This window comes from Podarcis pityusensis (genome assembly GCF_964106645.2).
Source record: "Podarcis pityusensis genome assembly, chromosome: 2".
Lineage (NCBI taxonomy): Eukaryota > Metazoa > Chordata > Lepidosauria > Squamata > Lacertidae > Podarcis > Podarcis pityusensis.
In genome coordinates, this window is record NC_138029.1 from 27,808,794 (window position 1) to 27,831,782 (window position 22,989).

General features: G+C 46.6%; 1 protein-coding gene and 1 long non-coding RNA gene across 9 annotated transcripts in view; one reads left to right on the plus strand and one right to left on the minus strand.

Annotated features, from left to right (window-relative positions):
• SDK2 (sidekick cell adhesion molecule 2) overlaps positions 1 to 3,766 on the minus strand; it is a 339,664-nt gene extending 335,898 nt beyond the window's left edge. For all 8 annotated transcript variants that reach the window (XM_080994333.1, XM_080994331.1, XM_080994326.1 and 5 more), the window contains exon 1: positions 3,648 to 3,766. In XM_080994333.1, the coding sequence (XP_080850459.1) occupies positions 3,648 to 3,729 (82 nt within the window). In that variant the 5' untranslated portion in view covers positions 3,730 to 3,766. The remainder of the gene's footprint in view (positions 1 to 3,647) is intronic.
• A 579-nt stretch (positions 3,767 to 4,345) lies between these two features.
• On the plus strand, positions 4,346 to 6,798 carry LOC308471226. Its single transcript, XR_013982815.1, has 2 exons — positions 4,346 to 4,491; positions 6,328 to 6,798. It is a non-coding gene; the product is annotated as an uncharacterized lncRNA (long non-coding RNA).
• The last annotated feature ends 16,191 nt before the right edge of the window (positions 6,799 to 22,989 follow it).

Sequence of the window (22,989 nt, forward strand, 5' to 3'; positions counted from 1 at the left end):
CTATTGAGCCTCAGTGGAGTTATCCACCCATTAAAGTTAGCTGTTAAGACTGACATTCTTTTAGTTCCTGCTTTGGCACAAAGTGCCCCAGACTTTTAAAGGCAAGATTGGACGAGCTTCACCATGCATTTTGACAGCTGCGCATGATCCCTAGGGGTTATTAGGGAATGGGGTGGCGAAGAAATGCAGAAGATATAGAACCTGCCCACCGTATTTGTGCTTGCACAATGTATCAAGTAGTGGTTTAATAAATTTGGGTAATTTTTTTTAAAATATTGCATTCAGCCCACAGTAATCATGGAAGATGCCAATACCACAAGCCTAATGTGCGGTATTAAGAAACCCTTTTGCATCCCCAAAGTCTACTATAAAAAGAAAGCACTTTTCCCCTCTTCCTTGGCATCATCACACATCCCTCCTCTTGCCCTTTCAGGTAGTTTAGAGTTTCCAAGAGCCTACATTGGCTGGTGCATCCAGATCAATGCTCTCTGCCTAAAGAGGGAGTCTATTTATGTATCACGTTCAGATAACAGAAGTGGCTGAAAATAGTCTACGCAGCACATAAGCATCCCGGAGGCAATTAGCTTATCGCATGGTCCTGCGCTGGCTTGTGGCACTCGCAGACCATGGCCTGTCATGAAAGGGTACTCGCCAACGACCTTTTTTCTAATGGCAAACTTTTCATTTGATTCACCTTAAGTGGGTTTTACATAGCCAGGTTCCAACAGCTCTGCAGAGGGGGGAAACTGGACAGGAGGGAATTGAGAACAGTGGATGGGAGGGAACGTTAAGATTTTAGCAACTGGTGGCTGAAGCAAACCCACCAAGCCCCAGAAGCTGACAAAAATGTGTTTAGCTGAAGGATATACTCTAGTTCAACCCAAAGAGGGCAAATATCTAAGTGTACTGTTTGAGGGAATAAATACAGTGGGGGGGGGGTTGCCTCTTCCACCCAGAGATGATTACGCAGCATCCAAGCTGCAAATCCCACCAGCCCATTATACACATTTAGAGTCCTGCCACTCCCCCCCCCATCCACACAGCCAAGTGTGGGGGTTTTTTTGCTCGGGGGCAGAAGCACAGGGTAGCAGTTATGTGCCCTTTGCATTAGCTTCCACAACATATCCTTTTGCTGCGGATGCTCTCCCTTATGAGCAAGGCTTTGCCATCACCCGACTGCCAGCCTCGGGAGAAAATAAATCAAGTTGGACCCTGGAACTGCCGCTCATCTCGCCCCCACTTCATTCCCCTCGGCAGCCCCAAGGAGCTATCACCAGCCTCCATGGGTTCAGCCGGCCATTGCATCCTGCCTCTTGACCATAAATCTCTCCTGGCTGGTATTGTTATCTTGACAGGTCAAGAGATAGAAAAGGAGGCGAGGAGAAGGTGCCTGGTGAGATATTATACAGGCGGGCTGTAAAACCTGTGCCAGTCATTTGCCGTTTGGATAACTAACCAAATATTGGATCAGCCCACGGATGGAGGAGGGGAAAGGGGAGTTTGGGAAGCTTCTGAAACTTTTTCAAGAGTCCTGAGACTGTGGTAAAAGAAAAAGAAAAAAGAGGGGGAAGGAAAGGAGAGAAAACGAACAGCTACAGGCAACAGGTAGGTCAAGTGGGAACACTATTCTAGGGCAACTGATTGAATTCTCCAGACCACAACAAAACACCTCCCCAAACAGCCCTCGGTTTTAATCCCCTCAGCAACTTTTCCTTGTTGCTGTTGGTCTCCCATCAGTCGCTTTTTTCTTCTTTGCAAATCGTCCAAAAACCGTCTGCTTTCTTTCATCAACGCCCCCCAATCTGTGAACCAGGGCGTTTAAAGGATTTTTTTAGTTTTTTGGACAAATTGGTGCTTTTATAACAAGACAGAACGAGAAGAACGGCTGCTACGACGACCCAGCTTTTCCTGGGTTGCAGGAGGATTAACCCTTTCCTGAGGCATGGGAAAAGAATGGCATGTGGCGGCCATTGTCTTCAATCAGTCCCTCACTCTGCCCGCTTCTCCCCCCCCCGCGCCCCTCCCCGCCTCAGTTGGAATGCCAGGCGCTTGGGAATTTCGCTACGCCGGGCTGCTCTGGCCAATGAAGTCACACACATCAAACGAGGCTGGACGTGAAATGGCGGGGGGGGGGGGAGCTGAGAGGAGAGAATGAGGCGCTTTGGCGCCGGGACGACGCCGACGACACTTGACGGCTGCCCTACGCTCCCCGCTTCGCCTCTGCGCGCTTTGAAAAGCCTGCCCACCTGTAAGCAGCTTTGGAGAGAGAAGCCCTTATCGCGAGACAACAGGCTGTGCAAGAAAAGAGGTCACCCTCTCCATCTAGCCTTTAAAAAATAAAAGGCTGGCGCGCGAGAGGGAGCCTGGAGAAGTCGCCGTATTGTTATTATTTCCTCAGAGTCGCCGCACAATTCATTTCCCCCCTCAGCTTGAGGGAAGGTTTATTCTGGGGGAAAAAACCACCCAAGGCAGTATTTTCTTTTGTGGTGACAGAGAGAGAAGGAGGGAGCTCTCTCTCTCCTTCTCTTTCTTTTCTTTTAGGTCTGCCCCACGTGTTGCATTCTTCTCCCCCGGAAGTTCTCTGGGTATCCCAGGCAGCCTGCTTTGCACTGCGCTGTACACGACACACACACACACAAAACGCACGCAGAAAGGGAGACACACGCAGCCCTCTGCAAGGAACATTCAAGCCTTTTGGCCGCGCGAAGGAGAAGCCGGGTTCACCGGCGGCCAGCCCGCGCTTGGAGAGGGGCCGGCGGTGCTTTGGGGAAACCTCGCCCCGCAGGCTTCTTCCTGGGCGCGCAACCCAGACGGGCGCGCATTCCGATCCTCTGCGTTTTTAAAAGAAACGGCTGCGCTCGAAGGCAAGCCCCACCGGACTTGTCTTGGGGCTGAAAGGTCGTTTCTTTCCCACTTGCTAGGGATCGAGCCCCACTTCTTAAATGAGAAGGGTCGAGTTAGGATCGCGCTGGTAATTCCGCCGCCCCCCCCCCAGCAGAGAATATAGAAAGTGCCCTTCAACAGGAGGCCCTCCTCCTTTCCCCCCTCCTCTTTAAAGCCTTTCTTTTTATCTCTCTCAAATCTCCAGCGCCTGCCTGCCTCTCCTCGTCTCCGACTCCCTCCTTCCCACTCCGCTTTGATCTCTTGATTACTTTTGAACAGGCATTTCAGTCCCGCAAACCGACCAGACGTAAACTTCTCCAAAGCCGTGTCTCCCGGCATCCACAACAAAACAACCCCCCCCCCCCGCCGTCAACCTCCTCCTGACTAACCAAAGCACAGATCGGACCGAATTGAAGAAAAGTCTCCATCGCCCAACTAAGAAGAAAAAAGCAGAGGATTTCGCCCCCTCTTTCTTTCTGCCAATCTCTTACCACCCCCCCCCCCGGCGCCCCTTTCCATTTAACAGGCTCTCCTTAGTCTGTGGCTGAGTTGTTCAACTTCCATCAGCCCAAAAAAGTCATGCACAACCCTCAACGCGAAGTGCGGGTCTTGCTATCCAGCAGCTACTAGGAGCTAAATATCCAGATTTTGCCGCGCGCCCCTATATCTCCGTTGCACCGTCCAGCGCCCCCCGCCCCAAACCACACATACAAGCCATTGAAGGCGGGCAGGGGGCTTCGTAAGCAACCCCCTCCTCGATTTACCTTGGGCTGTGGCTGCAGGGCTGCCCAGAAGCACGACGATCACGCAGCACATTATCTCCCAGCGTTTGCCAATCCCAGCCATGGTTACCAGAGAAGCTTTGCAAGGAAGAGAACTTCTGCTGGAGCGGGTTTTTGTTTGTTCTGTACTGTATCTAATATCCCTTATGCCTGCTGTCGGATCCCAGGAAGAACCGCGCAGGGGAGAGGGGATTCCCTCCGCTCTTCTTCAGTTTTGATAACGATCTTCTCGGCCAGACCTTAGAGAAAGCCCCTTCGTCCTCCAGGGCGCATTGAAAAAGCAAACAGGGAGGCAGCAATTATATCCAATTGAAACATCCCGCCCTAGGATCAACTCTTAAAAAAAAAAAGTCTACGGGGGAACGGGGAATTGTGAAGTCCGCTGCAACGCAGCCACCACCTCCATCCTCCAGGGGGTTCGGCGGGCGAGGAAGCACAGAGAGAGTTTGGCAGGCAAGGCACCCACTGGCGCGCCTCGTCGGAGTTCGGAGCTGTTGCAAATTCTTGCCCTCCTCCGCCGGGGTCGCAGCAGAAGCAGCAGCGCGGAAGGAGCGGACGGCGCTCGGCTCCCTGGATCTCGTGGAAGCTCAACAGGGTGGGGGGGGGGGAAGGAGGAGGAAACCTTTACGGGGGAGAAGAGATGGGGGGTGGGGGGAGGTTTCCAGGAACTGCTCCGAGCTCCGGGCTTCTCAAAACATTACTTCAAGGCTACGGAGATCGATCCCTGCAAAGGCAACGATCGACTCGTGGAGTCACGAGAAGAAAGGGGGAGGGATCGACTCAGACTCAGACACGCAAATCCCAGACGGCGCGAAGTTTTCTCTCGGTAGGCACTGCGGCGGGCTTCAAAACGGGGGGAAAAGTTTCGCGGAGGGGGAGGGTCCGGACTGGGGTGTGGGTCCGGGGTTCTCCCCTCCCCGATTCCCCCCCGCTCAGCTCGCCAGGCGAGCGGTCTCCTTCTCCATGGCCGGAGGCAGCGGCTTGCGTCTCTCTCTCTCCCTCTCCTGAACGTGTCCGCCTCCCACAGCACCCCCACCCACCCCAAGCGCCGGCTGAAAGGCGGAAGGCGAGCTGGCGGCGACGGGTCTCCAAGGGCAGCCGCGGCGCGCCTCTCTTGCGGGGGGCACGCCGGCTCCTCCAGCGGCTCTGCTGCTGCTGCCGCCCTCCCGCTCCTCGGCTCGGCAGCAGCGGAGTGAGCCAAAGATCTGGCAGCAGTAGAGCCGCCAGCAGTAGCGGCGGCGGCGGCAGCCTCAGCCCGGGGTAGGCGGAGAAAGAGAGAGGCCGGCAGCGCCACCTGGTGACCGACGCCGGCTCCCAGAGCGCCCGGTGCGCGCCAGGCAGGACTGGTTGGCGGCTGGCCGAGCGCAGCTCAACAGGGCGGCGTTGAAGGCTGGGCACGAAAAGCCTCCGTTCTGCGCGAACCGGAGGCCACAGCCTTCCTTTCCTCCGCCTTCGGGGATATGAGAAGCCCCCTCTGAAAAGACCCAGGCGCGGGCGCGACTTCTGTGCGCGGGAAGGGCGCGATCCTAAGAGGGATGCGCGCAGAAGATGTGCTGTGCGGGCATCCCTGCCTCCGGGGGTGGGTAGGTTAAGGTGTTGTTTTGGTTTTGTTTTAACATGGATCAAAAAAATAATCCGGATTTACTGTCTTTTGTAGACACCCCTGTCTGTATCTCTCCCTGCCCCACCCCCTCCTCCCCCAGTTTCGCAAAATGGATCCAGAAACTCTTTCAGGGGAACACGCTGTTGCAAATGTTTTACACACCTTTTACAACATGGACCTTGGGCATGTAGTTAAGTACAGTGGTACTTCGGGTTATATACGCTTCAGGTTACAGACTCCGCTAACCCAGAAATAGTACCTCGGGTCAAGAACTTTGCTTCAGGATGAGAACAGAAATCACACAGTGGTGGCGTGGCGGCAGCGGGAGACCCCATTAGCTAAAGTGGTGCTTCAGGTTAAGAACAGTTTCAGGTTAAGAACGGACCTCCAGAACAAATTAAGTTCTCAACCTGAGGGACCATTGTACTGGAATCGCAAGCCCTCATAACTGGAGACAGGGGTGACAACTTGAAATAGGGGGTCCCAAGTAAGATGTGGTACACACACATCATTTGAATGGCAATGCCCATCACCTGGCGGGGGGGGGCAACCTTATCAAATATTTCATTGGGGGGGTGAAGGACGCGGGTGGCGCTCTAAACCACTGAGCCTCTTCGGCTTGACGATCAGAAGGTCGGCGGTTCGAATCCCCGCGACGGGGTGAGCTCCTGTTGTTCGGTCCCTGCTCCTGCCAACCTAGCAGTTCGAAAGCACGTCAAAGTGCAAGTAGGTAACTAGGTACCGCTCTGGCGGGAAGGTAAACGCCATTTCAGTGTGCTGCTCTGCTTCGCCAGAAGCGGCTTAGTCATGCTGGCCACATGACTCGGAAGCTGTACGCCGGCTCCCTTGGCCTGAAGCGAGATGGGCGCCGCAACCCCAGAGTCATCTGTGACTCGACTTAACAATCAGGGATCCTTTACCTTTTTAAAGGGACCTCAGCCCCTAGAAGTTGGCTTCTATGCTCTTGGAGGGAAATTGAGGGAACTGACCTTGGCCTGGCCTCAAAAGAAGCAGAAACGGCAAAGCAAACCTCATTGTCTGCATATCTTTTTACAGCAGGGAGAGGAACCTGTGGTCCTCCAGTTATCTTGGACTCCAGCTACTGGCTTCCCTGCTCACTGTCCATCCTGGGAGTTGTAGTCAAAGGAGCATGGGGCACTTCTATTGAGTCAGACAACTGAGCTACAGCCCTTCCTTCAGATTGAATGATAGTGAGACTGCCCTTAAGGGCATAGGAAGCAGTCTTATGCCAAGTCAGACCAAGATCCCAACCGTAGGTCTCTTAGGTTTCAGGGACATCTGAAGAGACTGCAGATTCAATCTGGGATCTTCTGCATGCAAGCAAATGCTATAGCTCAAGGCTACAGGCTTCCCTTCCCTGGCGCAAAGGAAAGCTATTTGCAGAGTCAACCTACTTAAATCAGAACATGGAGAATCTACTCATCCCTTATGTGTGTTTTTTTAATTACTTGAGAGTGAAAAATACAGTTAAAGGCAGCATGGAGGTTATTAAAAATAATGGTATAAATAGACTATTTTTTCATGATCTCTCTATCCAGTTCTATTTTTGTGAGAAAAGAGGTGCCAGAACTCACCGTGAACGCCTCCCTTGTTCTCTTATAATAGCAATGTCGCCCACCTGAGAGGTGCTGGAACTGAGTTCCAGTGAGTTCTGGCTGGGGAAAATAGCCCTGTCTCTATCATCGCTCAAAAACCCTACAAGTGTAGCCCCCAAAATGCCAACATGGGGGGGGGGGGAGTCATAAAGTCAAAGTGAATTCCTTTCAAAACTGAAAGTTTTGCCTAGGTAAAGAGCATAGCGCAAACTTGGATAAATTATATGCAAGGCTACAATCAGGGAGGCTTTTGAAGAACAAATTGCTATATATATGTATTGCACCTCATCATACAAAAATTCTTTAAATACATCAGGAGCAGGAAGCCAGCCAGACAGGCAGTGAGCTCCTAGATGACAAAGACGTAACAGGAGCACTCAAGGAAGACAGGGAAATTGCTAAGGCATGTCAATGAATTCTTTACATCTGTCTTTACTGCAGAAGATGTTGGGTGAGATATCTACACCTGAACTTATTTTTTTTCCAAGGCAATAAATCAGAACAGCGTCAAAGAAAAGTGACAAAGTATTTTTAGAACTAATCTGCAAGCTAAATCGTAAGAAATCGCCAGGGCCAGATGGCACATTCCCCGGAAAGTTCTTAACTCAAATAGGAAACAGCAAAGTTATATATTATAAGTTAATCATATCTACTCATATACCACAAGACTGTAAGGTCTACGAACACTTTTCTTCTTCCTTTTTTTAAACACCCAGAAATCTTTTCAAACACCCTCCAACTTTAACCGAAAACCGCAATATGGGACCTGCTTTTAGTTGTTTCCAACTCTTTCCTCTTTTTAGGTGGGCCGGGTCTAAGAGAGAGAGTTTGGACAGCTGTGTTTTGTGATGCAGAAATGGATCCACCAGTTTCTTCCATTATGCAATAATCAAAAATAAAAGAGCTCTGGCCTCTTTTACACTTCTGGTTACACTTCCTTTCTCTGCCCCAAATGGTTGTTTCTTCCTCTTCCTCTTCCTCTTCTTCTTCCTGTTTTACCTAAGAGACAGGAAAAGATAGCAGTGTGTTTGGGCTACCCCACCCTAGATTGGGATGCAACCTAACTGCAAATTCCAACCCACTGGAAGACTAATGAAACAGGGAATTATCCCATGTTAATTGCACTCCTAAGATATTTTAAATCAACATTGTATTCATTGTTTCATATTTGATATAGTTTTAAAGCTGGGACAGCCAGCCTGGTACCTTCTGCAGCTCCCATCACCCTTGACCATTGGCCATGCTGGCTGGGGCTGATGTTTACGGGAGTCCAACAATGCCTTGGATGGCCATGGATCCCCCACTCATTTTAAAGGAACATTAAAAAGTGATGAAAAGAGCATCCAATATAAAACTTTATTTCACCTATGCAATCTAGAGCTCTGTGCAGGGCCGAATTTAGGTTTGATGAGGCCCTAAGCTACTGAAGGTAAAAGGTAATTATTATTCATTATTATTATTAATTATTATTATTATTATTATTATTATTATTAACAATTTATACCCCGCCCATCTGGCTGGGCTTCCTCAGCCACTCTGGGCGGCTTCCAACAAAATATTAAAATATAGTAATTCATCAAACATTAAAAGGTAAAGGACCCCTGACAGTTAAGTCCAGTCGCGAATGACTCTGGGGTTGTGGCGCTCATCTCGCTTTACTGGCTGAGGGAGCCGGCGTTTGTCTGCAGACACTTTTTCCAGGTCATGTGGCCAGCATGACTAAGCAGCTTCTGGCAAAACCAGAGCAGCGCACAGAAACGCCGTTTATCTTCCTGCCGGAACAGTACCTATTTATCTACTTGCACTTTGACTTGCTTTCAAACTGCTAGGTTGGCAGGAGCTGGGACTGAACAACGGGAGCTCACCCCGTTGCGGGGATTCGAACCGCCGACCTTCCGATCGGCAAGCCCTAGGCTCAGTGGTTTAGATCACAGCACCACCCGCGTCCCAACTGAAGGTAATGGGGCCCTTTATATGTCCAGCTGTCCTTTGTCAACAACAAATTGTTGCTGTTTTTTGTGTTGAATATATGCTATATGATAATTTATGGACTTAATAGGACTTACAGTGGTGCCTCGCAAGACGAAATTAATCCGTTCCGCGAGTCTCTTCGTCTAGCGGTTTTTTCGTCTTGCGAAGCAACCCTATTAGCGGCTTAGCGGATTAGCGCTATTAGCGGTTTAGCGGCTTAGCGGCTAAAAGGCTATTAGCGGCTTAGCGGCTTAGAAAAAGGGGGGGGGAAGCGAAAAAAATCTCAAGACTCGCAAGACATTTTCGTCTTGCGAAGCAAGCCCATAGGGAAATTCGTCCTGCGAAGCGCATCGAAAAACGGAAAACCCTTTCGTCTAGCGGGTTTTTCGTCTTGCGAGGCATTCGTCTTGCGGGGCACCACTGTAAATGGACTTAAAGCCATTTGCACTTGTTGCTGTGCAACCAGAATGTAAGCACCCTATATATAGAAATGAGCAAACCAGTGATATTTTAGGGAGCAGGCTAGCAGGCGGGGCCCATTACTTACATCATAGGAGCCTATACAACACAAAACACTGTTTCCGTATGTAGGTTTTGTTTTATTTGTTTTTATCTTATATTTTGGAAATGTATATCTAGTTTTCCCTTTAAATATTTTGGGCCCCACTCTCTTGGGGGCCTAAGCTATAGCTTGTTTAGCTTATACGTAAATCCGGCACTGGGTCTGTATACCATTCAAGTTCACTTCACTTCCTAAATTTTGGGTGGTAGCATTACCCATCTATCACATAAGACTTGCATTACACTTTACATCTCTGTATTAACCAAGCAATAACCAGCCTCTGTAGGGTTGCTAACTTTTAAGCCAACCACAGTAGTTGTGGGTTTTAACCAGTGCTATTTTCCTAGAAAATGAGGTGCCAGAACTCCCTTTTTCTCCTATAATGGCAATGGCGCCCACTTGAGAAATGCTGGAACTGAGTTCCAGCGAGTTCTGCCTGAAAAAAAATGCCCTCGTTTGAACAGCAGTGATGATGTGCAAGGATTACCAGGTGACAACATTTCCTTCCTTGCTGTGAAAAGCTTCAGCTCCTTCTTTTTACACAAGACTGAAGGCACAAGAATAGGTGAGGCTATTTCTTGTTATTTACTGACAATAACTCTCCAGGTTTCAGGCATGGAAAACGGGGATTGAACCCAAGACCTTCTGCGTGCAGATAATGTGTTTTTAGTATTGAGCAACAGCGCTCCCTCCTCAGTTCCAGTTCTTCTTGATGGAAGAATTGTACTTGATGGAAGCTGTTCTCATATCCGGTGGCCTCCTCTCAATCCAAACAGAATAATAGGGTGTTCAAGTGAGTAGAAATGACAGGTAGGGTTCTCTCTGAGCAACAGCCAAAGCTAGAATGGTTACAATAAGGCTGTAGTCCTTTAGCCTGGGAGTTAGCACCCCCGGTCTCAAGGGAATGAGAATGCCCCCTCCCCAAGTTAACATGTGACTTCGGTAAAAAGTAAAAGCAAAACATATCTCAGCAACCTGGAAGATGGCAAGAAGAGCATGGATAGGAATGACCTGATGGACAAAACTTACTTTGGATGTTCAAAACTACTCAAAGCCCCCTACATAAGCTTGGTAATCGCAGGATAAGAGAACAGTTTGGTGTGTTTTTTTTATGAATTGTAAATGCGATAAAATGTAGGAAACAAAAGGGGGAGAACAAAAGGAACAGTTTTCACAGTGCAGCATTGTAATGCATGATCTAAAAAGGGATCTGAGTAGGAACAGGTCTTGTAGATGTGTGTCTCTGAATGTACAGTGGTACCTTGGGTTACATACGCTTCAGGTTACATACGCTTCAGGTTACGGACTCTGCTAACCCAGAAATAGTACCTCAGGTTAAGAACTTTGCTTCAGGAGGAGAACAGAAATTGTGTGGTGGCGGCAACAGGAGGCCCCATTAGCTAAAGTGGTGCTTCAGGTTAAGAACAGTTTCAGGTTAAGAACGGACCTCCAGAACGAATTAAGTACTTAACCCGAGGTACCACTGTATCTTCCTCTGGTGGCGATGCCAAGTCATGCGGATGACACATGAGGCTGCACCCTGTGTACACAATTTACCGTACTTGGGTGTAAGTTCCATTGAACTCGGCGGGACAAACTTCCAAGTAAACATGCGTAGGACTGGCTTTGTACATTGCAATCCTATACAAGCTCGCTTGAGATGAAGGCCCCCACTCCATTGCACATACTGGGACTCGGCTTCTGAATCAATATTCATCGGGTTGGGCCTGCATAGCAGTTATTCAAAGGGCTCGTTCACACATCCGCCTACAACCCTTACAGCGAGAACCTTTGCGATGGGAACAGGCAGCTGAATCGATGACCTGTCTATTGAAAAGCGCCAGAGATGGAACTTCTGTATTTGCGATGATCCACTCAAGCTTGCAGCTCATCACTTCATGCTGCGAGAATCAGTTAACGAACATGACACTTCTGTGAATCAAGCTATGAGACAACAATGGGTGCCTTAGAAGAGGACGGATGCATTTGGTAGAACAAGTTGGTTTCAAAGGCTGGATTCAGACTTGGCTCCTTCTGCATCCTAGTGCATTTGGATCAAGCTTATTCAGTACAGTGGTACCTCGGGTTAAGAACTTAATTCGTTCCGGAGGTCCTTTCATAATCTGAAACTTCTTAACCTGAAGCACCACTTTCGCTAATGGGGCCTTCTGCTGCCACCACGCCACCATCACACAATTTCTGTTCTCATCCTGAAGCAAAGTTCTTAACCCAAGGTACTATTTCTGGGTTAGCGGAGTCTGTAACTTGAAGCGTCTGTAACCTGAAGCGTCTGTAAACCGAGGTACCACTGCAGTTGTGAATATCTCAGTGACGTGCACGACACAGGCATTGTTATTTCTTGGTATTATTCCAATGTATTGGTCACTTGGAAACATAAATACAGTGGTACCTCGGGTTAAGTACTTAATTCGTTCCGCAGGTCCGTTCTTAACCTGAAACTGTTCTTAACCTGAAGCACCACTTTAGCTAACGGGGCCTCCTGCTGCTGCTGCGCCGCTGGAGCACAATTTCTGTTCTTATCCTGAAGCAAAGTTCTTAACCTGAAGCACTATTTCTGGGTTAGTGGAGTCTGTAACCTGAAGCGTATGTAACCCAAGGTACCACTGTAGTCTCTGAGCAACCGACAGTACTTGCCTACTAGGAGCCATTTCTATTCCCCCATCCCATGCCTTCAGCACAGCTGCACAGGAGAGCAAAAGGAAATGAGTTTTAATTTGAAACAGCCTTTCAAGCAGCCTTCCCGTCTGGTGGCCGCAGTGTAAGAAAATGCACTTAGCTTTTAAAAAGGACCCATGTCATGTGAAAAGATCAGGTCAAGGGACCGTTGCTGCATTGAAGCATTCAGGGCAACGAAATCTGGAGCATACCATAGAAAGCTTTAGAAAGATCTCTCCTGGGTTACTAGGAAGAAGAATGGCAGATGAGATTGAGCTTTAATCACTTGGAAAAGGATATACATGGGACGAACAGCTACAAATGCACCTTCTCACTGGGTGGGTGGGGGGTAGATAATCATCTTTTCAAAGATGATTTAAACCGAAAGGTATTTTGTGTGTAAGGTAAGCCTGAAATTGAGCATTTTCCAGGTCTTGATCATTATTATTATTTTGTCACTCAAAAGTTTGGCAAATTCCTGTTCAGTCCTTGGAAAGGAAGGAGAACATGGCCGAATGATGGGTGGAGATATGTTACAATGTAGGCCAGTTCAACTCATTATGCAGGAGCAAATGAGTGATCAGGTGCAAAGTAATTATTCAATATCAATTAAACTGAATCAGTTTCACTTTTAAATCCTCACCTGAAAACATCAGGAGACAGGATCTATCCCCCCCCCCCCCCGCAATAGCCTTGCTTCTCTCCCTTTACAAGCAACCTGAAGCTTTTCCTTCTTCTTATCAGAGGGATAAGAAGAAGGAAAAGCTTCAGGTGATATGAGGGACGCGGGTGGCGCTGTGGGTTAAACCACAGAGCCTAGGACTTGCCGATCAGAAGGTCGCGGTTCGAATCCCCGCGACGGAGTGAGCTCCCGTTGCTTGGTCCCTGCTTCTGCCAACCTAGCAGTTCGAAAGCACGTCAAAGTGCAAGTAGATAAATAGGTACTGCTCTGGCGGGAAGGTAAACGGTGTTTCTGTGCGCTGCTCTGGTTCACCAGAAGCGGCTTAGTCACGCTGGCCACATGACCCGGAAGCTGTACGCCGGCTCCCTCGGCTAATAAAACGAGATGAGCGCTGCAACCCCAGAGTCGGTCACGACTGGACCTAATGGTCAGGGGTCCCTTTATCCCTGTGATGCCAGGAACATCTTTGTCTCACGTGTGTAGTGATCTTCAGACATGGACATCAGCAGGATATAAAAGGGATCTCCCTGTAGCTCCAGAACATATACACACATGGCTCCATTGGATCCCCGTTAGAGTTCTCTTTAGCACCCAGCTGTTAACGAGCGAAATTGTTTGAAAAGATGAGAAGAGAAAAGCATGAAAACCCATAATGAGACTTCGGTTTTTCGTTGACCCACAGCCCTCTTCTGTCTCATGTGGAGCACGGGCTGATTCAGAGCTATTTGCAGATGTCCTCGCCTGTTATTTTGCATCTTTGTTCTGAGGGTGTGTCGCAAATTACTCCCAAAAATACTCGGTTTGGGTTTGCATTTATTTCTGCCCAAAACCCACATACAAGGGACAGGAAAGGGAACAGAGAGTTTACTTGGAAAGGCGACACTTCTCCTCAAAAACCACACACTCGTCCTCCTGGCAGTTTGAGAGTATTTGAAGGCAGGAGAATTTCCAAACAAGGATTTCTCCTCCCCACCCTAGCCTCCTGCTGCCGTATTAACCCCCCAGCTCCTCGCTCAGGAAACAGCTTTAGCAGTCGCCTTCCAGCATCCACTGTATTGCAGCTGGAGCTGCCACATCCCCAGTGATAATTGCATGTTGAATCTGATTTAATTACCCTGGGAGGTTCCAAGAAGCCCCTGGGAGAATCAGCGCTAAAGAGAGAGTGGGGATGAAAAATGACTTCTGTCATTCTGATCAGAAATAGTTTGGTGAAACTCATCTGTGTCCTCCGATGTAATGCCCTCTTGTGACAGAGACGTACTTTGCTTCTGATGTTGTTAATAATTTGTTTCTCTTAGCAGTAAGGAAAGTCAGAGTTGAAATGAATAAATAAATAAATATCCTCCCTTCTCTTTCCCCTCAGATCGCCTATGTTCCTTGCAAGAAATAACGCAAGAACTGTGAAAATGCAGATTTCCAATAACCATTATTTGGCCATGTAAGCTGGTCAAGTTCCTTCCTGGACATAATGAATTAGAGGTTCCTTTCCCTTGTTTAAGTACAGTGGTTCCTCGGGTAAAGTACTTAATTCGTTCCGGAGGTCCATACTTAACCTGAAACTGTTCTTAACCTGAAGCACCACTTTAGCTAATGGGGCCTCCTGCTGCTGCTGCGCCGCCGGAGCACGATTTCTGTTCTTATCCTGAAGCAAAGTTCTTAACCTGAAGCACTATTTCTGGGTTAGCGGAGTCTGTAACTTGAAGCGTCTGTAACCTGAAGCGTATGTAACCCGAGGTACCACTGTAGTGCCATATATTGAGCAACTGCATTGCCGGCTAGCATCCACTGTGTCCACTTTATGACTTTTCCATTCCAAACATTTCTCTTTCCCATCTGACTCCCTGTGCTCTGAATGTACAGGAAGCTCTGCTTAAAATGAGAATCTGTGCTTTGCGCTTAAAAAACCCCCAACCCATCTAATTTAACCCGTTGCATCATACTGGAATTGGGCCTAATTGTGCAGGGAGGCAATTATCTTCCATTCCTGTCTTAGGCCATGGTGCAAGACCCTCCAAGTGTCCCTATTTTCCAGGGACAGTCCCGGATGTGCAGAAGCCATCCTGGATTCTGATTTGATCCCAGAATGTCCAGCTTTTCCTCAGGACGTCCCTATTTCCATTGGAGAAATGTTGGAGGGTATGGGGTTATCCAACCCCCAAGCCATCTGAAGGCAGCCCTGTATAGGGAAGTTTCTTAATGTTTAATTTTTATTATGTTTTTATATGTGTTGGAAGCTGCCCAGAGTGCAGTCAGATGAGTGGGGTATAAATAGCAAAAAAGTGGGTGTTATTGGGTTCTTGTTTTTATTTTGATGATGGAGTTTGTGGTTTTATATTTTGATTTTATTCTGTAAACAACCGTGTGGTATAGGGTGGAATAGTAATAATAATGATGATAATAATAATAATAATAATAATAATTTATTGAATAGGATGCCCCTATTATTATTTTGTTATAAAAATGTTGGAGGATATGTGGTGCAGTTAGATAATTTTAAACTTGACTTAAATTTACAATCTGGTACTTCAACAGATGGTATGTGTATTCCTTCACTTATTTCAAAATACAAATAGCCAGCTGCACTGTGTTTGGTGGCCATGTTGCTCAGGGGGGCCATGAACTTCTGCTCTAGTGTCTTATTGTGGGTGGAACCAGCAGCCCCAGACATGCAGCACTTTCCCTCTGTGGCAGCGGATTCTGGAGCTCTGTCCCCAGAACTCCCACATGGGGCTACCTTTGAAGGTGACCCGGAAGCTACAACTGATCCTGAATGTGCCAGCTAGACTGGTGACTGGGAGTGGCCGCCGAGACCATATAACACCGGTCCTGAAAGACCTACATTGGCTCCCAGTATGTTTCTGAGCACAATTCAAAGTGTTGGTGCTGACCTTTAAAGCCCCAAAGGAGCATCTCCACCTGCATCATCCTGCCCGGACACTGAGGTCCAGTGCTGAGGGCCTTCTTGCGGTTCCCTCACTGCGAGAAGTGAAGCTACAAAGAACCAGGCAGAGGGCCTTCTCGGTAGTGGCACCCGCCCTGTGGAACGCCCTCCCATCAGATGTCAAGGAAATAAACAACTATCTGACTTTCAGAAGACATCTGAAGGCAGCCCTGTTTAGGGAAATTGTTAATGTTTGATGTTTTATCATGTTTTTAATATTCTGTTGGGAGCCGCCCAGAGTGGCTGGGGTATAAATAAATATATCATCATCATCACCATCATCATCATCCATTTCCTGTTTTGACCTTAATGGTCACAGTTTGAAGATTAATCAAAGTGTCTAGAGGATCCATGAAACTCTTAATGTTGTTATACAGGCATATTATTTATTTGCAAGCAGAAACTGCTGAGGAAGACAGCGCAGTTGAAATGCATCCAGCTATACAGGAATGATTTAATGTTTGTAGACAGATTTTATTGATACCTCATTATTAATAAAGTATATGAATTATATGCGTGTTTATAGAGCCTTTTTTCGGGGATTGTGCAGTGTGATGTAATGCAGTGTTATTAAGAACTTTCTGTTGTTGTAGTAGATGCTGTGCCCTTTTACTTTAGACCCTCCAAGGGTACTAGAGATAGAATGCCAAAATGTGAGTCCGGTCTTGTTATATCTTTATATAAATATATGTGTGTGTGTGTGTGTTTACTCCTCACCTTCTTTTTCAACTCACTGAAAGTTTTTTTATAGAAAGCACAGTGGGAAAGAAACAGGCAAAAATAACCAGGGAAGGCTCAACAGGAGTAATTGTAGCTTTGTATCGAAAACAGGAGCAAAGCAGTCATTGTCAAGAGCACAGCCAAGCCAGTTCCCCAAAGGTTCTATTCATGGAAGCAACTTATGACAGAAGATTAATCCATGCAGAAGCAGAGAGGGAGTTGTTAAGTTGATGAGGGGACAGGAGAACAGAGTCTCAGGCTAGGGTTGCCATATTTGGAAGAGCAAAAATAGAGGATGCTATGACGGCCATTCAAAGTAAATAAATGCAATTTGTCTCAAGTTTTACCCCTGGAAAAGCGGACGCGTCCTAGAAAAAGAAGACACATGGCAACCCTAGATGAGCAAAAGCACCACTGTATGTACAAGTGGTAAAGGAAGGTCTCCTGCACTAATCCTGTGGCCATGCAAGAAGCCTCCCATGCAATAAGTAGGCATGGATGAGTTCTGCAGAGCACTCCCAATTTTTATTTGGACTTGACCGAAGAGCTTCAGAAAAGGGGATTTTTTTATAAAAAAAAACACCCACCAAGAAGAACTTCAAAATGGAGGTTCAAGAAACAACCCTACTCTCTATCCCCACTAGCCCAGACATTTTCCCAAGCTCTTCCCTTGCAAGCAGCAGGAGCAAAAGTGGTTTCTTCAGTGCCCCACCTAAAATGGCAGCAGGTTGCAGGAGAACTATATAATACCTGTTCTGATTTTTAACCAATACGGAATAAAATCTGGGGGCGTCTAATACCTTTCCTTTAATTAGGCTTCACAAACCTCCACGTTTTGATTGTGAGCCTGGCTCAGTAGAACTTCACCACCATCACTCGCAATCAATAACAAGGTTAAAGATAAAGGTAAAGGGACCCCTGACCATTAGGTCCAGTTGTGACTAACTTTGGGGTTGCGGCGCTCATCTCGCTTTATTGGCCGAGGGAGCCGGCATACAGCTTCCGGGTCATGTGGCCAGCATGACTAAGCTGCTTCTGGCGAACCAGAGCAGCGCACGGAAACGCCGTTTACCTTCCCGCCTATTTATTTCTTGCACTTTGACATGCTTTCAAACTGCTAGGTTGGCAGGAGCAGGGACCGAGCAACGGGAGCTCACCCTGTTGCGGGGATTCGAACCACCGACCTGATCGGCAAGTCCTAGGCTCTGTGGTTTAACCCACAGCACCACCTGCATCCCTTAATAACAAGGTTACCCAATCATATATTTCTTTTGTATGCACAATTCAGCCTTCCCCAGCCTGGTTCCCTTCACGTGTTATTATTGAACCTCAACTTTCACGAGCCCCAGCCAGCATGGCCAATATTCAGTACTGCCATGTTATATTGTGTGAATCGGTGGTATATACTTTGTAAGTTAAAAAATGAAATAATGATAGGAACTCTAGTCCAGCAATTCTGGAAGACACTAAGTTGGATAATACAGTGACATCTTTTATTATTATTTTTGGAGCCTCAAGTCTAAAATAAGAGTGGAGACCTCTGCAGGCATTATCAACTTTACTGTGATAAAAATAGCTTCTGTTTCAAGTCCTGTAATATTAATGGTGTTTAGTGAGTGTGAAAATGCAGACATAATATAACATTATATTTATAATGTTTGAAGTCAGTTTTGGAAATTCACTTAGTAGAACATAATGCTTCCTAGAAACCTAAAGAGAGTGGATATTTTACAGCACAATCACTGGCTTTGAATGTTCACTAGTGCCATGACTCTTACCTCCCAAATGCAGCCCTTCTCTAATATCCAAGACTGTCATCTGCTTCTGAATTTTGCAAAGATTCATTCAGTTTAGTGATCTTCACAGCCAACTACCAGCCTCATTCCTTTATACATCCTAGGTGTATTTCAGCTGACTAATAGCAACAGAAGCCTCTGCTTCCCACCCCCGCCCCCCATTCCACTGATCAAGAGCTATAAGAATCCAGAAAGCCAACGATGGTCAGGTTTCTGTGAAAACTCACTATCAACTCCAACAAAGCATTCGTGGATCAAAGCAGCAAATACCAAAGGAGGTCACAATTTACTTCTTTGCTCCGTCTCACCATAGGCCTTAAAACACACAAACGCACAAATGGGGGGGGGGGAACCACCAAGCAATTAGAAAAAGAAATAAGATTTGAGTTCTTGACCAAAAGAAAAGGGAAAAGCAGTGGGGAGCAGCAAAATTTGAAAAACAAACAAAAAATAAATAAAACCCAGCAACAAAATATTCTTTTAAAAAGCCCAAACATGCTATATTGTCATTATGAGTTGCACAAAGCTAACCTATCCTCTATTTACACTGGCTGGACAAGGACAAGACTGCAACTCACTCTTCTATGCCAGCATAACTCCCAAGTTATGACAGTGCAATGAAGTTACGCTGTTGTCATTGGAACCTAGTTAGTGTAGGTTCTTAACATGTTGAGCTACAACTCCCATCACCCTTGACTACTCTCCATGCTGGTGGGGCTGGTGGGTGTTAGAGACCCAACAGCAACGGAAGAATCAAAGGCTTTGCACGCCTGGCGTAAGTACTATGCTGTCATAAGCACAAAGGTGTGAAGGGGAGAGCTGTGTTGCGAATTCCTCGCGGCGCTTTTTAGCGAAAACACTCAGAGTCCCAGGTTTCTTTTTAAGTGCAGTCTTTTTAATGTGAGCTATATACAAGTATTTACAAAAACAGTTCATACAGAGTATCTGCACCTTAAGGCAAACGAATACTCTCCACCACAGCACCACCACACCACAGCACAACCACCACCACCACTTACTATTGAACAGGCTTTCCTTTTAAAACAGGTGATAGCCAATCACATTCCTGCTGAGTCACTCTGACCCAGCACTTCACAGAGTATTGCATCAGCCTGTTGAAGCCTGCAGACTTATTCAACATCCTGCGAATCCCAACAAGCTGGAACTGGAGAGAGCAACGGAAGGAGCTAGCACATCTTCCCTTCTTCCCTCCCTCTGGGGTACATCTCCCACCAGATATAATAATAATAATAATAATAATAATAATAATAATAATAATTTATTTGTACCCCGCCCATCTGGCTGGGTTTCCCCAGCCACTCTGGGCGGCTTCCAACAAAGATTAAAAATACATCAAAATGTCACACATTAAAAACTTCCCTTAACAGGCCTACCTTCAGATGTCTTCTAAATGTCAGGTAGTTGTTTATGTCTTTGCCATCTGATGGGAGGGCGTTCCACAGGGCAGGCGCCACTACCGAGAAGGCCCTCTGCTTGGTTCCCTGTAGCTTTGCTTCTTGCAATGAGGGAACCGCCAGAAGGCCCATCTGCAACAACAGAACAGTTGTAAGTAAATACACTTCAGTTGGGAGAATAAGATATCAGTTAAGGGGTCAACCCTGTCATAACGCCAGCAATATCTGTTCGGCTGTGGCCCCAATCTGGTGGAATGCTCTGTCACAAGAGTAGGGCCCTGCGGGACTTGACATCTTTCCGCAAGGCCTACAAGACATAGCTGTTCCACCAGGCCTTTGGCCAAGGCGCAGTCTGACCCCCTCTCTCCTTCTGTAATCCTCATAGAACTCTAGCCCAATGGTTGCCATTAATTTGATTCTGAACTGATTTTAGAATGTATTTCAATTAATTGACTGTGATTTTATGTAAACTGTGCTATTTTTACTGTTATTAGCTGCTCTGAGCCCGGCTTTGGCTGAGGAGAGAGGGATATAAAATTATTATTATTATTATTATTATTATTATTATTATTATTATCATCTAAGCACAAAGGAAACGCAGCTCAACTACCGTATATGAAGATGCACAGCAAGGGGCAATGTCACTTTGCTTCCATTTCTAAAGAACTAGGAACATGCAAGTGGGGAGTTTGGCTCAAGGACACTTTGAACAAAGGGAGCACTTCACACATACTAGAAATAGCCAAGGAGAACAGAAAAGATAGTAAGGTGGATGATTAACTCTTGTCTGCTCAGAAACCTTAAATGCATCCTGCCTGAGAACTCTCTCCACAGACACCCAAGAGAAACTTCGAGTCCAGTTCGGCATCATTGCTTCATTAGAGAGGTGATGGCCCAAGCAAGGAGGAAATCCAGTTTCTGGAAGACAAGAAGGTGAGGGAAGATCAGTGCCTTGGAGAGGGATCGAGGTCTGGATTTCATGTCCATGGTTACTGATCCTGCAGCTAAGGCAGAGCACAGAAGTTGTTTCAGTAGTGTCCTGGATCAGATCTTTGTAGCCCAGGTTAGTTATTATAGCTTCCAACTTTTGGTTGCTGCATCTGACCAGTCAAAAGGCCAGTGATTCTTCTGCAGATGTTGGCGCATTGTAGGCCCCGGTTTTTCAAGCTGTGGGGATATCTCCCTGTGCCTCCTCCAATTCTCCAAGAAGTCTGTGGAGTGGAGTGACAGAGGTATCTCCTTGGGGTTCAGTGGAGGAGATTCAAGCTCTGGTGCTTGCAGCTCCATGTGGAGTGTACCAGGGAGCAGATCCACCTCATTTTCAGAGGTGCCATCATCACTGGACTTCTGGTCTGGAGTCATGACCCCCTGCGGTTGGGGCTGCCAAGGTTAGTGATGGGGTTCACGAGGGAGGGAGAGGCCGTTCGCCATGGGTGACTGTTGCCCATTGGAACTGGTGGAGCAGATGGCAAGGCAGCTAACCATAGATGGAGCCAGAGTAGTTACACCCTGTCATGAATGAGCCAGCGCCCAGGGAAGGGTTGCTGCCAAATGAAGAAAGCAGTCAGGAACAGAGAGGGTTAAGGATGAGCATCAACTAGTGCCAACTCCCCCGCCCCTTGGAATGCCGGCTGATAAGGGAATGGTGGAGAGCAAGCTAGAACGCAGTCAAAGCTCACCATAAGCACCAACTGGCGGGAAAGAGTTAAGAGACAGCCTCTCAGAGAATGGGGAAGAGGAGGGAGCTGACCCACTCACTCCGAGGTCTCGATGAATGGGAGGGCTGCAAGAGAGGAAGCAAAACAAGAGACATATGAAGCGAGAGTTCAGTTGCTTCTGGTCTCGCCAGAAGCAGGCTTCAGAAGGGTCATCTGATTGATGATGGCGGAGGCTGTGTTAAAGCCCCCTGGAGTTATCTGTTTGTTTTAACCATAAATCATCCTTTTTAGTTAACTGCGCTCACTGTGTTATCAAGCCGGGGACTGGACTCCTGACACACCCTCACCCTTTAGCAACTGGACAACTCACAAGACATGTGTCATGGCCACCATCCACAGCATTAAAGACAAAATGTACTTCTGCAGCCCATTTCAAGAAAATATGCATAGAAATCAAATCCCTTAGAATACAATGGGACTTGTAGATAAGTGTGAAGGATTGAAGTGAGTAAGATCCAGCAATTATCAAGCAATTTACTTTAGCCAACAATCCACATTTTAAAATAAAGGAATGGAAGAGTGAGCCTGAATTTCTTATCCCATAAATCTTACCACCTTTGTAATAAAGGCATTTATTTAGGTTATTAACCCATTTTATCCCTAGAGTCTTGAGAGTAGGTGAGAATATTTTAAACATTGTAATAGGACAAAATGCACACTGTTCTTTTTTTCTTTCTTGATCTCTAGCGCCTGATAAACCAACACTCTGCTTAACAGATTGCAACCCCCTAATCCTAAACACATGTACTCGGAAAGAAGTCTCACTGATCTAATTCAACTCTACAGATTTTTGCTGAGAATTATTTTAAATGCAAAGTGACACATGCATGGACGTCTAACAGGTGGAAATTTGGAGCCTAAATTAGATATTTTAAAGAAGACAAAACAATGAGACCATGAGTAGCATGAAAAAGTATGGTAGACTAGCTCAAACTTAGTAGTACAACGTTCTCTGGGCCGACTTTGCTGATTTCATCCATAGAAGTTGCTGTTCATACTGACAGAAAAGAAGGCATAGCTACACTCTTTCAGTCCATCAAAGCAGCACTGACTTTTTCAGAGCTGGTTGTATAGCCCTATAAAGCTGGAATTTACCCAGATCTGTCATTATTCTATTGTTCAAACCCGTTTTCATCCCTGTTCTATTTTCAGCCAATAATGATTGATTTTCATCTGGTACAAGAGATTTTACACAAATTTAACATATGTATACCATTTTGCAAATCCCCCAACATTTCTCTGATTAAAATAGGAATGACCTATCCAATAATAATAATAATAATAATAATAATAATAATACCCCACCCGTCTGACTGGGTTGCCCTAGCCACTATGAGCAGCTTCCAACATATATATAAAAAAATACTTTTTAAAAAAACAAAAAACAAAAAACTAAGCCACCTAAAGCGGTTTGCCAAGTGCAATTTTTTTTAGTCACTTTAAATCCAGTCCTTGGTGTCATTCCTTTATTTACAACATGAGCAACACAGCAGACCCTCAAAGCCTGCAACCTGAGGGGACTTGGTGAGAGGGTATGGCTAAAACCCACTGAGATATGCTGTTCTCACTTACAAGGAATGCTATTTTCAGGGTAAAAAAAAATTAGGAATACTGGCTGTAAATT